Source organism: Aspergillus karnatakaensis, assembly GCF_047715665.1.
Source record: "Aspergillus karnatakaensis strain CBS 102800 unplaced genomic scaffold BJY04scaffold_11, whole genome shotgun sequence".
NCBI classification, from domain to species: Eukaryota; Fungi; Ascomycota; class Eurotiomycetes; order Eurotiales; family Aspergillaceae; genus Aspergillus; species Aspergillus karnatakaensis.
In genome coordinates this window covers 106,001-120,400 of record NW_027395723.1, presented here as the reverse complement: position 1 = coordinate 120,400, position 14,400 = coordinate 106,001, and the positions used below count along the sequence as shown (strand labels likewise).

The 14,400-nt window shown below is 51.4% G+C and overlaps 8 protein-coding genes across 8 annotated transcripts; 3 read left to right on the top strand and 5 right to left on the bottom strand.

Moving 5' to 3' along the window:
- Positions 1-208: 208 nt before the first annotated feature.
- BJY04DRAFT_182915 (uncharacterized protein) lies at positions 209-1,739 on the bottom strand. The gene has a single exon (XM_073710390.1). The coding sequence runs from the start codon at positions 1,437-1,439 to the stop codon at positions 615-617; it is 825 nt and encodes a 274-aa protein (XP_073573945.1). The 5' UTR covers positions 1,440-1,739; the 3' UTR covers positions 209-614.
- A 2,090-nt stretch (positions 1,740-3,829) lies between these two features.
- BJY04DRAFT_215562 (RmlC-like cupin domain-containing protein) lies at positions 3,830-4,342 on the bottom strand (the record flags this gene model as incomplete). The annotated part of the gene is made up of 1 exon (XM_073715508.1): positions 3,830-4,342. The coding sequence occupies one exon, from the start codon at positions 4,340-4,342 to the stop codon at positions 3,830-3,832; it is 513 nt and encodes a 170-aa protein (XP_073573944.1).
- A 1,160-nt stretch (positions 4,343-5,502) lies between these two features.
- Positions 5,503-6,144, bottom strand: BJY04DRAFT_215561 (uncharacterized protein; the record flags this gene model as incomplete). Its single annotated transcript, XM_073715507.1, has 1 exon — positions 5,503-6,144. One exon carries the CDS (start codon positions 6,142-6,144, stop codon positions 5,503-5,505), a length of 642 nt encoding a protein of 213 aa, XP_073573943.1.
- Positions 6,145-6,612: 468 nt separating this feature from the next.
- On the top strand, positions 6,613-7,173 carry BJY04DRAFT_215560 (LysM peptidoglycan-binding domain-containing protein; the record flags this gene model as incomplete). The annotated part of the gene is made up of 3 exons (XM_073715506.1): positions 6,613-6,714; positions 6,775-6,865; positions 6,938-7,173. The coding sequence occupies 3 exons, from the start codon at positions 6,613-6,615 to the stop codon at positions 7,171-7,173; spliced, it is 429 nt and encodes a 142-aa protein (XP_073573942.1).
- A 472-nt stretch (positions 7,174-7,645) lies between these two features.
- Positions 7,646-8,483, top strand: BJY04DRAFT_182912 (uncharacterized protein). Its single transcript, XM_073710389.1, has one exon. The coding sequence runs from the start codon at positions 7,687-7,689 to the stop codon at positions 8,332-8,334; it is 648 nt and encodes a 215-aa protein (XP_073573941.1). The 5' UTR covers positions 7,646-7,686; the 3' UTR covers positions 8,335-8,483.
- Positions 8,484-9,445: 962 nt separating this feature from the next.
- Positions 9,446-10,230, bottom strand: BJY04DRAFT_182911 (FAD dependent oxidoreductase-domain-containing protein). Its single transcript, XM_073710388.1, has one exon. The coding sequence runs from the start codon at positions 10,054-10,056 to the stop codon at positions 9,535-9,537; it is 522 nt and encodes a 173-aa protein (XP_073573940.1). The 5' UTR covers positions 10,057-10,230; the 3' UTR covers positions 9,446-9,534.
- Positions 10,231-10,461: 231 nt separating this feature from the next.
- BJY04DRAFT_215557 (NAD-dependent succinate-semialdehyde dehydrogenase) lies at positions 10,462-12,113 on the top strand (the record flags this gene model as incomplete). Its single annotated transcript, XM_073715505.1, has 4 exons — positions 10,462-10,482; positions 10,535-10,622; positions 10,676-11,942; positions 12,002-12,113. The coding sequence occupies 4 exons, from the start codon at positions 10,462-10,464 to the stop codon at positions 12,111-12,113; spliced, it is 1,488 nt and encodes a 495-aa protein (XP_073573939.1).
- BJY04DRAFT_14547 (Zn(II)2Cys6 transcription factor) lies at positions 12,075-14,297 on the bottom strand. The gene is made up of 3 exons (XM_073708773.1): positions 14,004-14,297; positions 13,496-13,939; positions 12,075-13,446 (listed from the first exon to the last, which is right to left on the bottom strand). The coding sequence occupies exons 1-3, from the start codon at positions 14,098-14,100 to the stop codon at positions 12,203-12,205; spliced, it is 1,785 nt and encodes a 594-aa protein (XP_073573938.1). The 5' UTR covers positions 14,101-14,297; the 3' UTR covers positions 12,075-12,202.
- Between the last annotated feature and the right edge of the window lie 103 nt (positions 14,298-14,400).

The following is a 14,400-nucleotide window of genomic DNA, read 5'->3' as shown; positions in this document are numbered from 1 at the left end:
TTCTTTTCAGAATGGGCGAGGGGATTATGGAAATTATGGGAGGTTTATGAAGCAGTATATATATATATATATATATATATATATATATGCATTCGAATATGCGTATGGACTTCGTGACCTCAAAAGAGCCAGACATGAGACAAGAGAGAAGTTGAAAACGATAGTTATTTATTGATACTCTTACGACGCAGAGCGGTGTTGGATATTCATCGGTAGTATATGTAGTATAGAGAGATAGACAGAGTAGGTAGTAGGATAGGATAGTATAGTAGTACAGAAGAAAATTTCCAGCGAAGTCGAAGACGGATCTCATTGAATGAATCGCGAGTAGTCTCTCGCTCTCATCAAAGGAAGGAGACAGGTGAGCACTCGCGGAAGAAAAGAAAAGAAACGAAATATGCAAGCCGGAATCAATATAGGAACAGAATAGCCACCGGTCGAGTCACATAATATACATCTCACCCATACAATCCAACAAGAAATATGAACAAAAGAGGTATCGTATCGTGTTAGTATAGTACAGCATAGAACAAAATTGAAATCACCGCCTGGGCTTCCTCCAGCCGAACTCCAGGATAATAGGTAAAGGAAATGACAAAAGAAAGAGAGGGGGTTTACATCCAATCTTTGTGGATGCCCCTTCGAACCATGCGTTTGCCCCGTCGTAGACCGACGTTGCCCTCTCCTAATAGAGCGTTCCATCGCTGGCCGACACTCGCGTGGTCTTTGCCCATGCGGCGTGCGCAGTCGTCCCAGTCTTGTTGGGAGAGTTGGAACTTTGCGAGTACTAGCTCCACGAGCCGTTGGTCATCGTCGCTGGACCACGCGAGGGGATCTGAGGGCTGTGGTTGTGAGGGGGTTGGTTCTGATACTTCGATAGAGGGAAGCGGAGCGTCTGGATTAAATGGCAGTTGTGATGGTTGTCCGCGACGCGCGGGCGAAGGAGGCGATTGTGTAACGGGTGGTGAGTGGAGGGAGTAGAAGTCTGTTTGGGAGAGGCCGAGGGGAAGTTCATAGGGTAGGTGGCGGCGGCGTTTCGGTGTAGAGGGATTTGAATGCGATTCTGGTTGGTATGTGGTTGTGTCGAGGTCCATGATATCTTCTTCGTAGGTATTGCGACGCCGTTTGTTTGGCCCTCGAGATGGCCGTGGTGTCAGGGGTTGTGATGGCTTGGGAGTGGACTGCTTGCGCGACGAGGCGGGAGAGGGAGGTGTAGGACGGAATGTGAGCGGGCTTTGGAGGCGTGCTGGCTTTGATCGCCGCGTGGGCGGCGCTGGTGAGCCGTTGAGGAGAGATTGCAGTGCGCGACAGGTCCCCAGTAAGCCGTTGCCTGGGAGGCCGCTGTCGTCGTCGGATGGAGGGGGAGTGGAAAACAAGCGCATAGGAGTGAAGCGCGATGGGCGGCGCAAGTCGCAAGGAAGCGCAGATGGAAGCAACATGATGCGCGATGTGTTGTGACAATGGAAATTGTTGCGAAAGATTGTTATGATGAGGGGTGTTGTGCGATGCGCGGGTGGCGCTCGTTTGCGCCGGAAGGGCTCTTTGGGAGGAGGGAGCGACGGGTGGGTTTAAAAACACGTAGAGACGGTAATTCAAGCTCAGCGCATTCGAATGAGAGCTTTCCGAAAGATGCGACGGGGTGGTGAGGATGGTTGTTGATGGGCAGATGATTCCAGGAGAGATTGTTGGGAGGGAAACTGAGGAAACGGTGCGGCGCGGGAGCGATAAGTTAATGTGAAAAAGGGGAGTGGAGCCCTGCTGCTCTCTGTTGCTCTCTGCCGCAACCAGCCTGCTCCACACCGAAACAATGAATGTGCTCCAAGTATAGACCGCACTATCTGTAATAGAGAACGACCGTCTGTCAAAGAAACTGATCCTGGTAGTCAGGTAGACTCGCTGCAACTGAATGAATGACTGGGATGACTGCTCGGGCACTTCCTTCATTCTCCTTGGAGCTCCTGCTCCCTCTATTAGTACGGGGATGGACTGATTATGAAGGCTCCTGGTCCTCAATGTACATCATCGCGACTAACTACAACTGAGACAAGGAGAAAAGGGGATCCTCGAGGGGCATGACGCAAGGACAGTAAATCTCCTTGACAACGTCAGTACAGACACAGGCCCGTGCCGTGTGGGACGAAGGAATACATTGCATCTGCATGCACGGTAATTCTCTGCAGATGTCATAGATAACAGTTGTATAGTGACTATCTCTGCCTATCTCAATGAATGCAACGTTCTATTCTGGTACACAAATATGTATAGCACCACCCAATATTTGATCAGACAGTCTGTCTTGTACTACCATCCTGACTCAGGCAGCATACACCGAGACAAAGGATCTAAAAAGGGTGGCAGACTGAGAGCCTACACCCCTCGATCAGGTGGTTGGTAGTCAGTATAGGCATGGTGTGTTCAGTCCCTCGACCTGGATTCCGTCTCCCAGAAATCCTACTTCCAGCATTCCTACCTACCTACCTATCCAGCTCCCAGTTTCATATAAAGAGCACCCCGATCCCATAAAATGAACATCAATCTGACCTCAGAGGTTCATCATGGCTCTTGCCTCATGACCTCAACGGGTCGCTCTTTCCCAAAGAGGTCATATTGGAAAACGCGTCGCGTCGCGTGTTCGCGTCAGAGCGCGTCAGGTTGCGCGCCGGCCAATCAAACGCGTGTGCCTGAGCCGGTGCCTGAGACGATGACATAGAGCTCTACCGTTAATGCCTCAATTGTATCCGGGCGTTCCGCTGTTCAAACCTTCAAAACTGCCCAGATGATGATTCATCCATCACAGGGTTGGTTTTGACTGTTGAGGTTGAAATTCAAAGACATCCCTGCTAGCCTGGCTGGCCGCTGCTCCCACCGTCGATCCGGCTTCCTCGCCGTGACAACTCTCCTATCTTATCGATACGCACGCACCCAGCCCCCTCCTTGCTTTGTCCTGAGGGGCTGGTTCTCCACATTCTTGCGTGAGGCTATCCGACACTGCCCTAATTGATTTGACTTATCTGAGTGGCCGAGAGTCAGTCAACCTCCTTTGTTCTCCTATCTCATCCCAGCCTACCCGCAAGCTGACTCGTAGCGTATTGAGCACAGGGCAATGGGCACAGACACACCCCTAGTCTCCTCGTCCCCTTGCTCGATATGCGTATGTAACGTCTCGGCGAATTCATCTCGTGGTGCCTGCATGCATTATCTTGCAGCTGACAGGAACCAAAGTATCAACATAGATGGTATAAAGTGTGATGCACCACGGGCAATATGGGTGACTACTGCTTTTCAGCGCCGATATTTGACTGTCATCTTGTACCAAGGATGCTGTTTAACGCAGCCTCTCCCTGAGTCCCTACCCTAGGGATTACCCATGCCCAGTTCAAACCCGGGCAGTGGTACGGCCCTGAACCCCTGCCCTGCCTTCAGGGCTTTGCCTTTTCGAAGGCGTGAGCCAGGTGACACACTTCTCTCCCCCTTCCGTTCGATCTGCCAAGGGGACAAGTACTTGGCGTCCTCGTAGCAGAGCATCAAACCACTGATCTCACTCGTTGCTCGTTGCCAGTTAGGGAAGCACCTAACCCTAGCTCTGTATCCCTACTGGACTGACCAAGTCACGAGCTCTGAGAAGACCTCCTACAGAGATCTGCGCAGCGAGCACTGTCGCCAGAGCTCTTTCTTCATATGTTAAGCTGCTACAATACAATCTATACCCACGCACAAGTTTGTCTCATCTCGTCTCGTTTCATTTCGTTCTGTTCTCCCTTGAAGGAACCCTGTCCCGTAACTAGCTTGACTACACCTCAATTATGACTATCTCGAGATCACATCACCCTCACAGTTTCGCTTTCACCTTCGCTTGCACCCTCTCCTCATCCTCATTTCCTCCAGCTTCCAAATGACCCTCCTCCTTCTCCTTCTCCTTCTCCTCAGAACTAAACCGATAAACAACATCCCCAAACCCCGCTGTGGGAAAGACATAAAACCACTCCAACACATTCTTCTCCGTATTCCAAATCCCATGTTCTGCATCCCCGGGGATAAACACCACGCTGCCCTTCTCAACAGGATACTCCTTCCCATCGATGAATACGATCCCCTTTCCTGTGGTAATGTAGTAGATCTCGCTCTGCGTGTGTCGATGTTTGCAGAGGTGGCCAGTGCGCGGCGGCAATGTTGCCAGACCCGCGGCCATGTCGCTGCTTGGTGTCTGCGGTGTTGAGAGGAGGGTTACCCAGGATACCTCGCCGTGGACGGGGGTGGGGAAGGATTCGGCGGGGAGGGCGGAGATTGAGTGTCGGGTGTAGATGACCGGGGAGATATTCTTTGGATCTGTGCTAGAGGGCATTTCGAAGTGGTTGCAATCAACTTTAGAAAGTGTTCTCCTGGTACCTTAGGTAGGAAGATGGTCGGGAAGAAAAAGATGGTAGGTAAACCTTAACCTCAAATAAGTTGGCAGAAGTAGGTCGGCGGAGAGGAAATCGGAGAGAGTCAACCTTGAGTCTTGAAACACCATCTAGATAGATAACTTACCTCTAGTGCCGGGACTATATACCCTACTTGCTAGTACACGGTAGACAGCTTGCGTAGCTAGTAAGATCACTAATCATATATTGTTTAAATCCTTCCAGCGCGGACTCTGCAGCTTGCTTATGCATGACATGTTCGAATGCGGGGTATACTCATGCAGAAGTATGGAGTAGGTAGTTAGGTAGGTACCTAATAAGGAGCTAGCTACCGCATTTGGAGAAACTACGAGCGGGCCAGTCTGTATACATGGAGCTGATGGCTAGATGTAGTAAAATAGTCCCGTAACTATCGTATGTTTACGGCTGGATTAGTAGTGGTTTTCATTTTAGATCACTTTGAAGGACTACTTGTGCATAGTGTAAGCAATCGTCTGGGCGTCAGCGGAGCCTTGATCTTATCAAGAACGGTGTCTTCCAAATGACAGTGTCGGACTCTTGGGGTGAACGAGGATCAGCCACCTGGCGTGACTGAGTCTCACTCTCTGCCATTGGATCTGCAATGCCAAGTTGCTAAGCTTTTCTTACCGATCCTGCGAGGCTAAATAACTAGTTACTGTATGATGTAGGTCAAAACTTGTTACAAAGGAAGTGTACCGTGCAAGTATCGAAGGACTTTCTATACTTGCTTGATATGAGAATTTTTCATTCGAGCAACAAGTTGCCAGGACACCAGGTCAGCTACTGGCGCGATTTTATAGTCTTTCCCTAGTCTTATACATGATCCACAAGTCTAACCCCATCAGCCTCGGAGTTCGTATTAAACTAGTTCCAACCAAGTCCAATATACGCACGTATCTGATCGCGTTCTACCATCGAGTTATGATGGAACAGCGGGTGGAGCAGAGCCCTACTATCCAACGAGGCCGAAGACCAGCGCGACAGCCATAGTAGCGGCAAGCCATGCTGCCTGCCCGCGGTCATGACCGGCCGCGATACCGTCCTTAGGGTCGTCAGAGTCGCAATGCACAGCTGGCAGGAGTCAGTTGCACTCAGCGTCGGTGATTTTGGCCAAGATGCTAGACTCAGCCTCCGGGCTAATGCTGACTTGGCAAGGGCTTGCGTTGGACCTCGAAACCGATGTTGAGTTGGTTATCTGTGCGCAGGTCTCGATGTGCTCCCTGTAGGCGAGATGAGTATCGACGTGCAGTAAGTCAACTACGGGTGGGAAGGCAAAAGAAGGGGTCTTGTCGCAGTCCACGGCCGTGAGGTTCGGTTGGCTGGCGCCGTCGCGCGTAGTGAAGATGATGCTACCGGCGTGGACATTGTAGCCGGAGAGGTGGAAACCCTTGTGGACTTCGTCGATGTTGAGACCATCTGCGGCATCAACCCAGGGATACGTCTGGTTGTAGTACGCCGGATCTTCCGAGACGGAGCAGTTCTGCCACCTCAAGCTCCACATGAACTCCCAGGTGCCGGCGGAGGAAACGACTCTGCTCATGCCGGAAGAACTGAAGGTGATTGTCTCGTTGTTTGCCTGGGCATTCTTCAGCCATTGCTGTTGGCCATTTACCGTCTCATTCAGCCCACCACCAAGTGGTTTGACAGCGTAGCTGATGATTGCGTTCAATTTCTGGGCTGCAGCAAGGTTCTGCACAGCGAAAACCACGGGCATCAACGGCATTGGGGCATTGGGGCATAGGTTCCATTCCCCGGAAAAATCAAGTCGATCTCGGTCTCGTTCGAGGTGGATTTGGATTGGGCGCTAGACAGAGAGGCCAACAGGCCGAGCGAAAGCCAGGAAAGACGAACCATCTTGTTTGAAAGTAACGAATGGCCCAGTGGAGAAGAGAAAAGGAGTGACTGCCGACTGGGGAGGGGAAGACTCAAGACTCAGAGAGAGAAAAGGCAAGAACAGTTGGCGCTGGACAGAGTGGAATATTTAAATTTGCGCAAGCCCACCTAGACTAGGATCTTAGCTCCCATCTCGGAACTCAGGAGTCAGTACTACCTCTAGTGAATTGCACTGTTGCAGCCTTACCGTTGGGGCGTGGAGGTCGCTAGGAGTGCATCTATGAAGATCCAGTCTGGACCCTGCTGGCTACCCGGCTACCCGGCATTTGTTTACCTTCTCTATCACTGTGAATCGAGTATGACATACCGGAGTCTCCATAGCTTCCTCTACCTCTACCTCCACCTCTACCACGACCACTACTACCACCACTGCCATCGTAACGATTACCCAGAAGCCAACGTCCACTACCACAGTAGCAGCAACCACGGCCACGGGTAACGCTGTGGCGGGCTCTACAAGATCGCATCTGGTGACCAGTGTGATGCCATCGAAGCCAAGTACGGCATTACCAATGCCCAATTCTCTTCCTGGAATCCTTACATCGATAAGAGTACGCGTCCTCTGAGCCCTTCATACTCCCATCTTTTAGACATCCGCTAACACATAACCGTGCCATGAACAGACAGCTCCAACCTCTGGCTAGACTACTACGTCTGCGTGCATGTCACGCCCAAGCCCCAGATGCCTGATATCGTCGACAGCTGCAAGACCTACCACAAGGTGTCGTCCGGCGAGGGATGTTGGTCTATTGACTCGGCGTACGGCATCACGCTCGACCAGTTCCGCAAGTGGAATCCTACTATCGATGCGTCTTGCAGCAATCTCTGGGTTGATTACTACGTCTGCGTTGGTGTTTAAACTGATTTCAAGAACCATATCTGTGCGCTGAGAATGAGTGATTGGTCTTAGAGGAAGGGTTCAAAATTGGAATTATCGGAGATATATATAATTCGGAAGATGAAGGATCAGCCCAGCCCTATTCTTGATACTCCCTCCTAATGTAGGAAGAAAAATGCCTGCCGCAGAAGTATCTAATACATTCACCTTCCAAACAACTTTTCTGCAAGTAACCTGCAAGGTTGACTCATAGATTTCCATCCTCTGTTTGACTTGGATCTCTAGTAGTCCCAAGGCTGAGGTTGAAACAGCGACTTGCTACTATCATTGCGCCCGCAGAAGTGGAAGCTAAGCATCTCAAGTGGGCCGCGCCAACAGCAACCAAGCCAGTCGGAACTCGAAAGATTATAGGGAAGAAACAGCCTTGTGAGTCGGTATCAACATAAAAGCCTCACCCCCCCCCCCCACCTCGTCATCCAGCAGCTTCTTCTTCGTTTTCTTCTACTTCTACATCCAATTCAACCTTCCACAACCATGAACCTCCAATCCCTCATCTCCTACATCCTCATCGCCCTCGTCACCACAATCGGCATCTACATCAACTGGGCCCGCTCCGACTCCGACTACGAGCTCAACACCGCCACCGCACCGCCCTTCCTAACATCCCTCACCAACAAAATCGCAACGTTCAGCATCCCAGCCCCTCCACTCCCCAAATCACTCACCCGCATCCTCACAAAAAAGGACCGTTCCCTCGTCACAGGACACACCCACGGCTTCAAATACATCTACCGCGCAGCAGACCTAAACCGCCTCACCCCCGCGCAACGCGAGTTAGTGCGCGATGCGGTCGCGAATTACTTCGACACCCATGCAGGAACTGAGATCGATAAGCTGATTGCGGAGGGTGATGCGCTTGTCGGTGCTTTGGGCAGTGGATCGGGGCCTGAGGGTGTTTCGGCTTCGTGGACGGCGGGGACGGGCACGGCGTGTCTGAAGCTGGATGATCGGTGGGGGGTTAAGGAGCGGTGGGGGCCGCTCGAAGGGTATATGAAGATTGGGCGTGCGGAGGTGTTTGATGAGGAGGTTTATTGTGGGCCGACGTTTACGATGACGGTTTTGAGGCCGCAGTTTGAGATTGTGGATGGGAGGGAGAAGGCGATGGAGAAGGAGGAGGAGTAGGTACCTAAGGCTGACATGGTTGGTCATGGTGGGGGACTACCTAGCTAGCGCTGCACGCAAGCTTTGGATGTTTCGTTTGTTGGCCGAGGAGAGGAGTGTAGAACAGGTCGGACGGCTTAATGTGTATACATATCTACTCTAGAGAGCTCTTGTCTTTCTCTGTGGTGGGCAGGTGTGAGCCTAGATACCCTATAAATTCCATATCATTATACTCCAACCAACACCGCTCAAAGCTTAGACGAAACAGCTTCTTCCTCCTCCCTAAAACAATCCAGCAGATTCAGCACAGACCTCCCCTGAAGAACGGCCCTGCGATCCATAACCCCCATATTCGCCGCCCTGCCCCATCGCCATTTCTCCTTCATCTCGTTAATCCGGCTCCTCTTGCTCACGCTCACACCCTCACCACTTCCAAGACCCAGAACATCACAAACAAATCCCCCTACAACAGGCAGAAACTTAAACCCATGCCCCGACCCCCCCGTCGCAACACTCAACCCCCGGATCTGCGGATGGTGATCAATCAACCACCCACCATCAGGCACCATCGCATCCCAGCACATCTTCATATCAAAGAATCTCTTCTCTGCAAGGCTAGGCGCCCAAACGCGCAAGACTGAGCGGATCTTCCGCTCTGCGAGTGCGGGGATCCGGCCTTCGTGCGGGGTGCTAATGAGGGAGGAGTTTGGACGGGCGATGCCGACTTCTTTCGGAGTGGAGTTTGTTGAGGTTGCAGCTGATGCTTCTCCATCATAAGTAAAACCTGTAATTCCAAGACCCAGTTTCATTACCCCTGTTGCAGGGTCCGGCGGGAAGAAGTAGCCATGGTGGTAGATGTCGACTGTGGGGTGGTTGATCCAGGCTTCGAGTTCGCCCGGGGTAAGTTTCCAGTGTGCGATTGCGAGGCCGGTCGGGTGGATCTGGGTGTCTAGCCCTGGAAGCAAGTGCGCGATGGATGTTGTCAGGGCGCCTGTCGCGTAGATAACGTGGTCTGCGCGGTGGGCTTGGGCGTCTGCGGTTCGGACGCCGATGACTCGGGTCTCGTCCTCGTCCTCCGTGGTCCCGAGGATGTTATCCACCACGTAGCCGCGGGTCGGATCTCCGATGAATGACCCGCCTAGGGACTGGTATTCTCTCATGGCCGAGATGACGGCTTCTCGGGGGTTTGCCCAGCCGGCTTCCTGTTGTTGTAGGACCATATTAGTCAAGAGCTGGAAAGGTTGGGCTGTGTTGTCTTATACAAACCGGGGTAAAGTAAAAGTCCCAGCCCTTTAGAAGGTCCGGATTACCTAGCATTGGGAAGACCTTCTGCAACTCCTTGGTTTTGTTGTCTTTCCCGCCATCTCCGTTGAATTCTTGGATCTCCACGCCAGCTTCTCGCAGCGTGTTTCTGCATCTCTCTAGATACGGACTCCCCGGTGCAGCAGCGCCGACCCTCCCAGACTGTCTCCAATGAGACGAGAAGACGGGATCTGTCTTCCAGGCTTGAATGGCTTGCCTGGCGAGGTTTGCGTAGAACGAGTCAGGATAGTCCATGCGGATTTGCCGGGAGGTGTCATTTCCAGAGGCGGAATCGACGGATGGGAAGGGTTGGGAGTCGACGAGGAGGACGTCGATGTCATGTTTGTGGTGTCTTTGGAGGTGGAGGGCCGTGGAAAGTCCAAAGGCGCCTGCTCCGACGATTACGATGCGTTTCTTTTTCTCGAGTGAGGAGGGAGACATGCTGGTTGTTGATAGAGTGAAGGCTCTCAACTGCTATACAACGATGATGTGATGAGGAATGCTGGGCGAGGCCCTGCTTTTGATATATCAGCGGGGTTTCTTTCAACGACATTTTCGTCGCTTCATCGAGACAATCTGAGGAAATCTCAAATAGCTAGTTTCAAGCGATCTGGGGCTGGAGTTGTACGTAGGTTGGTTCTACTGCAAGCCAAGCGAGACAAGAGGATCCAATGGGACTAACCGGATTAGTTACATTTGGGGCGAGATCAAAACTACTCTTTTCTAGTAGATCGTAGACGAGCAGTACAACCAGAGTACGACTTGTGGTGTGCTGAAAGGTATTAATTAATTGCCTGCCGAAGCAGACTCTTGGTTAGATCAATCAATCGTCTGCAATCGCTCACCATGGGTCACACGGTTCCCGAGGTATGCAGCCATGTTCTTTGGGAAATGAGGTTGATATCTAATATTCTGAAAGCTGAAAGACAAATCCCTCTTCATCGAGAAGTGCCTCGTGAATGGTGAATGGGTGCTCGCTGATTCAGGAGAGTTTTTTGAAGTCCGCGGTGAGAGGTATTCTATACCACCCTACTACTAAAACTGATTGAAAGAGCCTCAGACCCCTCTAATGGAGATCTTATCGGAACGTGCCCCGAGTTCAATACTCACGATGCAGAGAAGGCTATTCTATCAGCCGCCGCTGCCTTTCCCTCCTTTCGCCGCACCCTCGCCCGAGACCGTGCCCGCATGCTACGCCGCTGGTATCAGCTGATGGCGGACAGCGCAGAAGACATCGCTACTCTCATTACTTGGGAAAATGGAAAAGCAATCGCCGAAGCAAGAGGTGAAGCGGCCTTTGCAGCAAGCTTCCTCGAATGGTTCAGTGAGGAGGCACCACGAGTGTATGGAGACACTATTCCTTCATCGGTTACCGGTAATAGGGTCATTGTGACAAAGGAACCAGTGGGTGTCTGTACTTTTGTCACGCCCTGGAACTTTCCTGCCGCTATGATAACCAGAAAAGTTGGACCAGCGCTTGCAGCAGGATGTACAGTTATTGTGAAAACTCCAGCTGAAACTCCTTTTACCGCTAACGCGATCGCCGAACTCGCACGGCGAGCGGGAATCCCGAATGGGGTGTTAAACTTTATAACCACAAATAGAAATGTCGCTGTTGTTGGTGAGTTGCTTGCCACGCATCCTGCTGTTCGGAAGGTCTCCTTCACCGGCTCCACTGCGGTTGGCAGGTTGCTCATGAGGCAGGCATCATCCACAGTGAAACGCGTCTCATGGGAACTCGGCGGGAATGCGCCCTTTATCGTCTTCGACGATGCTGACATCGATGCGGCAGTCACGGGGGCAATCCTTTCAAAGTTCCGTGGATCTGGTCAGACATGCATATGTGCCAACCGGATTTATATCCAGAGCACTATCTACAACCAGTTCGCTCAGAAATTTGCTGATGAGGTGAGAAAGTTCAAAGTCGGCCCTGGCTTTGAGGCTGGGGTGACTCATGGACCTCTGATACACCAACGTGCTGTCGACAAGGTACACCAACACGTGCAAGATGCTATGACCAAGGGTGCAACTGTTCTTGTAGGAGGGGAAAGGGCGTCTGAAATTGGCAACAATTTCTACCTTCCCACTGTCCTTACCAATGTCACAAGTGAAATGCAAATATCCTGCGAGGAAACCTTTGGGCCAGTTGCAGGGCTATTCGCATTTCAGACAGAGAAGGATGTCGTCGAACAGGCGAATTCGTCCGACGTGGGATTAGCAGCATACTTTTACACAGCCGATATAAAACGTGTGATGCGAGTCGCCGAAGCGCTGGAAGTTGGAATGGTTGGTGTCAATACCGGCTTGATCAGTGATGTTGCCTCTCCGTGAGTTCTTTTTTTCGTGTTCATCCGGAATGATTCAGTCGCTAATTGGTTTTGCACAGCTTTGGTGGCGTCAAGCAGAGCGGATTCGGCCGTGAGGGAAGTAAATACGGTATCGAGGAGTTTATCCAAGTGAAGACCATGACTTTGGGAGGAGTTCAGTCTCATCTGTGATGTCAAGCATAGACCATCAAATCGCTGAATGGAGGAATATGCAGAAACAGCGTGCAGATTAGATTACTGAAGCTGATATCCTTCGCTGCTTAGACCCACTCAAAGCCAGGATACATGGCAGGGCACATTGTCTCCCATATAAAACACTGGCTTTCGCTTGTTTCGTCAACCAGGATGGTAGCAGATCTGTGCTCCAAGAGCTCCCACACATGAACCAGGATATCCTGGAACCTCTCTAGAACTGTGTTCCGTCGCCAGGTGCCGGAGTCCTTAGTCCAGGTCAGCCGAGCCATGTGTTCGAGTAGGACAGTCTGCTGACGAGTGTCCCTCATATGGCAGCCTGCAATGAAGTACGGCCAGATGTAACTGGAGGACCCCAGCTTGCCATACGGTGGGATGTGACCGGCCGATTGCAGAAGATTGAAGATGCCATTGATGCTATCCGTTGTCCGACTGCGAGTCAGGTCACTGGTATGGTCTGTCGTATTCTCCAATAAGATAAGCGCTGCGAACCGGAAAGCTTCTGCCGTTTTCTCAATCACGGTCTCTGGTTTATGTATGGCTTGGTTAGCGGATTCCAGCCCGTCGAGTAAGCAGGATGACGACTTTGCAGGCGGGTATTGTCTGATGTGATGCAGGTGTCTTCTGGTTTTGTTAATCCACCGCCGATAGTAATCTGCGGAGCTGGCCCATAGACGTTGTCGACGGCGCAAATGGCTTGTAATGTCCATAATGAGCTCCAAAAGCTCATTTGAACAGCCGGAGAAGGGATTGATTTCATCGAACGGCCTATCTACCGAACGTAGCCAGTGGATTGAGGCTTGTAGCAATTCGTTCTTGTCTTCGGTGGGGGCCACAGCGGTATATGTTAGTATGCTTTTCGATGCAAAGTATTGGCTGAGGAATGAAAGTATAGCACGCTCATAATCGGTGTCTCGTGAGTCAGGACAAGTAGAACTCTCTAATTGACGAGCTCCATCAGCATGGGCTTTCCAAGGTCGGATTGGAACGCCGTCCAAGTAAGTCGGGCCCGTAGCGGGACTGTATATCTCGAAGAAGCACAGCATGAGAATCGTGCTCAACACCTCGATCCGCGAGAACCACGTTGGTTCCTTTACAGCGACAGACCTCTGCAGTCCGTTCAAGGCCTGGTTCTGGTAACGTAATGCCACAGCTTGGAAACGACTGTCCTGCAACTGTAAGCGGTTTGCAGCCACGGCCAGAACCGTGCTGAAAATGAGCCGTGACTGAAAGACCAGAGGTAGGACAACTTGTCGATAGTTGTTGTTGTCACCATTTCTTACAAGACATCGTGGACACATTTCGTTGGCATCTGCCATGATGTTAATGTAACGACAAAGTGAAGACACTGCCTCACATACAAAAATCGTAGAGCATATTCTCATCATCATCCATTCCGGGGGCCGAACAATCCAAAGGCGTTCCAAAAAAAAAGCTTTCCTCAGAAAAGAGGAACATAGACTCATCGTAGTTCAAAGAAGCGTCTGATGTGAAGGTGTCCCCAATCAGATAAGAGTGATTGTGGGGTATGCTTAGGCCCGAGGTCTCAGAAAGTGGAAGCAAGCTTATATCATCCGAATTGAAAGAAAGCTGCTTATTAGAACCCAGAAGATCCGGCAGATTTCTCGGTGACAGTTCCGGCCTGTAGTTATTAGTTTGTTCTGTGTCCGAGGAGCGTCTTGCGCTCCGACTCTGCCGGACGCGATTGTTGCCAAGTTTTGCACCCTCTGCTGGCCATCGTAACTGGACGCCGTAGGTGCATTCAAGATCTGCACGCGTGCATCTTGTACAATGTGGCTTGATTTCTGTTGCGGTGGTCAGTAGGTGTTCAAGCCAAACAGGCTGATCAAGCCGAGTCCGTGGTCATACCATCACATTTCAGCCGCCGTCGTCGGCAGGTCAGGCAGCCGGTGACGGTGCGCTGTGTATGCTTTCTGCCATAGAATGGCTTCGCCCTTGACGACATTGATAGTATTACGAAGAGATATTATGGTAGCAGGAATGAACAGGGGGAAAGCGATGAGGCAGGATTGAGTTGTGATAAGGGAGGACCTAAATACCTATGTGTGGGGTCAGGAGTTGGAGAAAGCCCGTCTGTGTTCTCCGGAGGGACGGTACGCCAGTGGGGTAGACGCAGCAGTCGGTGCTTGAGATAGGAAGAGAATCATCGAGATGATTTGATTTGGAAGAGATGAAATATGGAGGATGTAGACACTGATCACGTGCTAAGGCCTTTCTCAACCGGCCATCGTACACAGCTCTCTCC

Excerpts from the sequence above, each read along its gene's own strand:
- BJY04DRAFT_14547 (XM_073708773.1), bottom strand. The coding sequence starts at position 14,100 with ATGTCGTCAAGGGCGAAGCCATTCTATGGCAGAAAGCATACACAGCGC. Across the intron at positions 13,940-14,003 it reads ACGGCGGCTGAAATGTGATG|AAATCAAGCCACATTGTACA; the intron begins GTATGACCACGG and ends CCACCGCAACAG. Across the intron at positions 13,447-13,495 it reads GAATATGCTCTACGATTTTT|ATGCCAACGAAATGTGTCCA; the intron begins GTATGTGAGGCA and ends ACATCATGGCAG.
- BJY04DRAFT_182915 (XM_073710390.1), bottom strand. The coding sequence starts at position 1,439 with ATGTTGCTTCCATCTGCGCTTCCTTGCGACTTGCGCCGCCCATCGCGC.
- BJY04DRAFT_182912 (XM_073710389.1), top strand. The coding sequence starts at position 7,687 with ATGAACCTCCAATCCCTCATCTCCTACATCCTCATCGCCCTCGTCACC.
- BJY04DRAFT_182911 (XM_073710388.1), bottom strand. The coding sequence starts at position 10,056 with ATGTCTCCCTCCTCACTCGAGAAAAAGAAACGCATCGTAATCGTCGGA.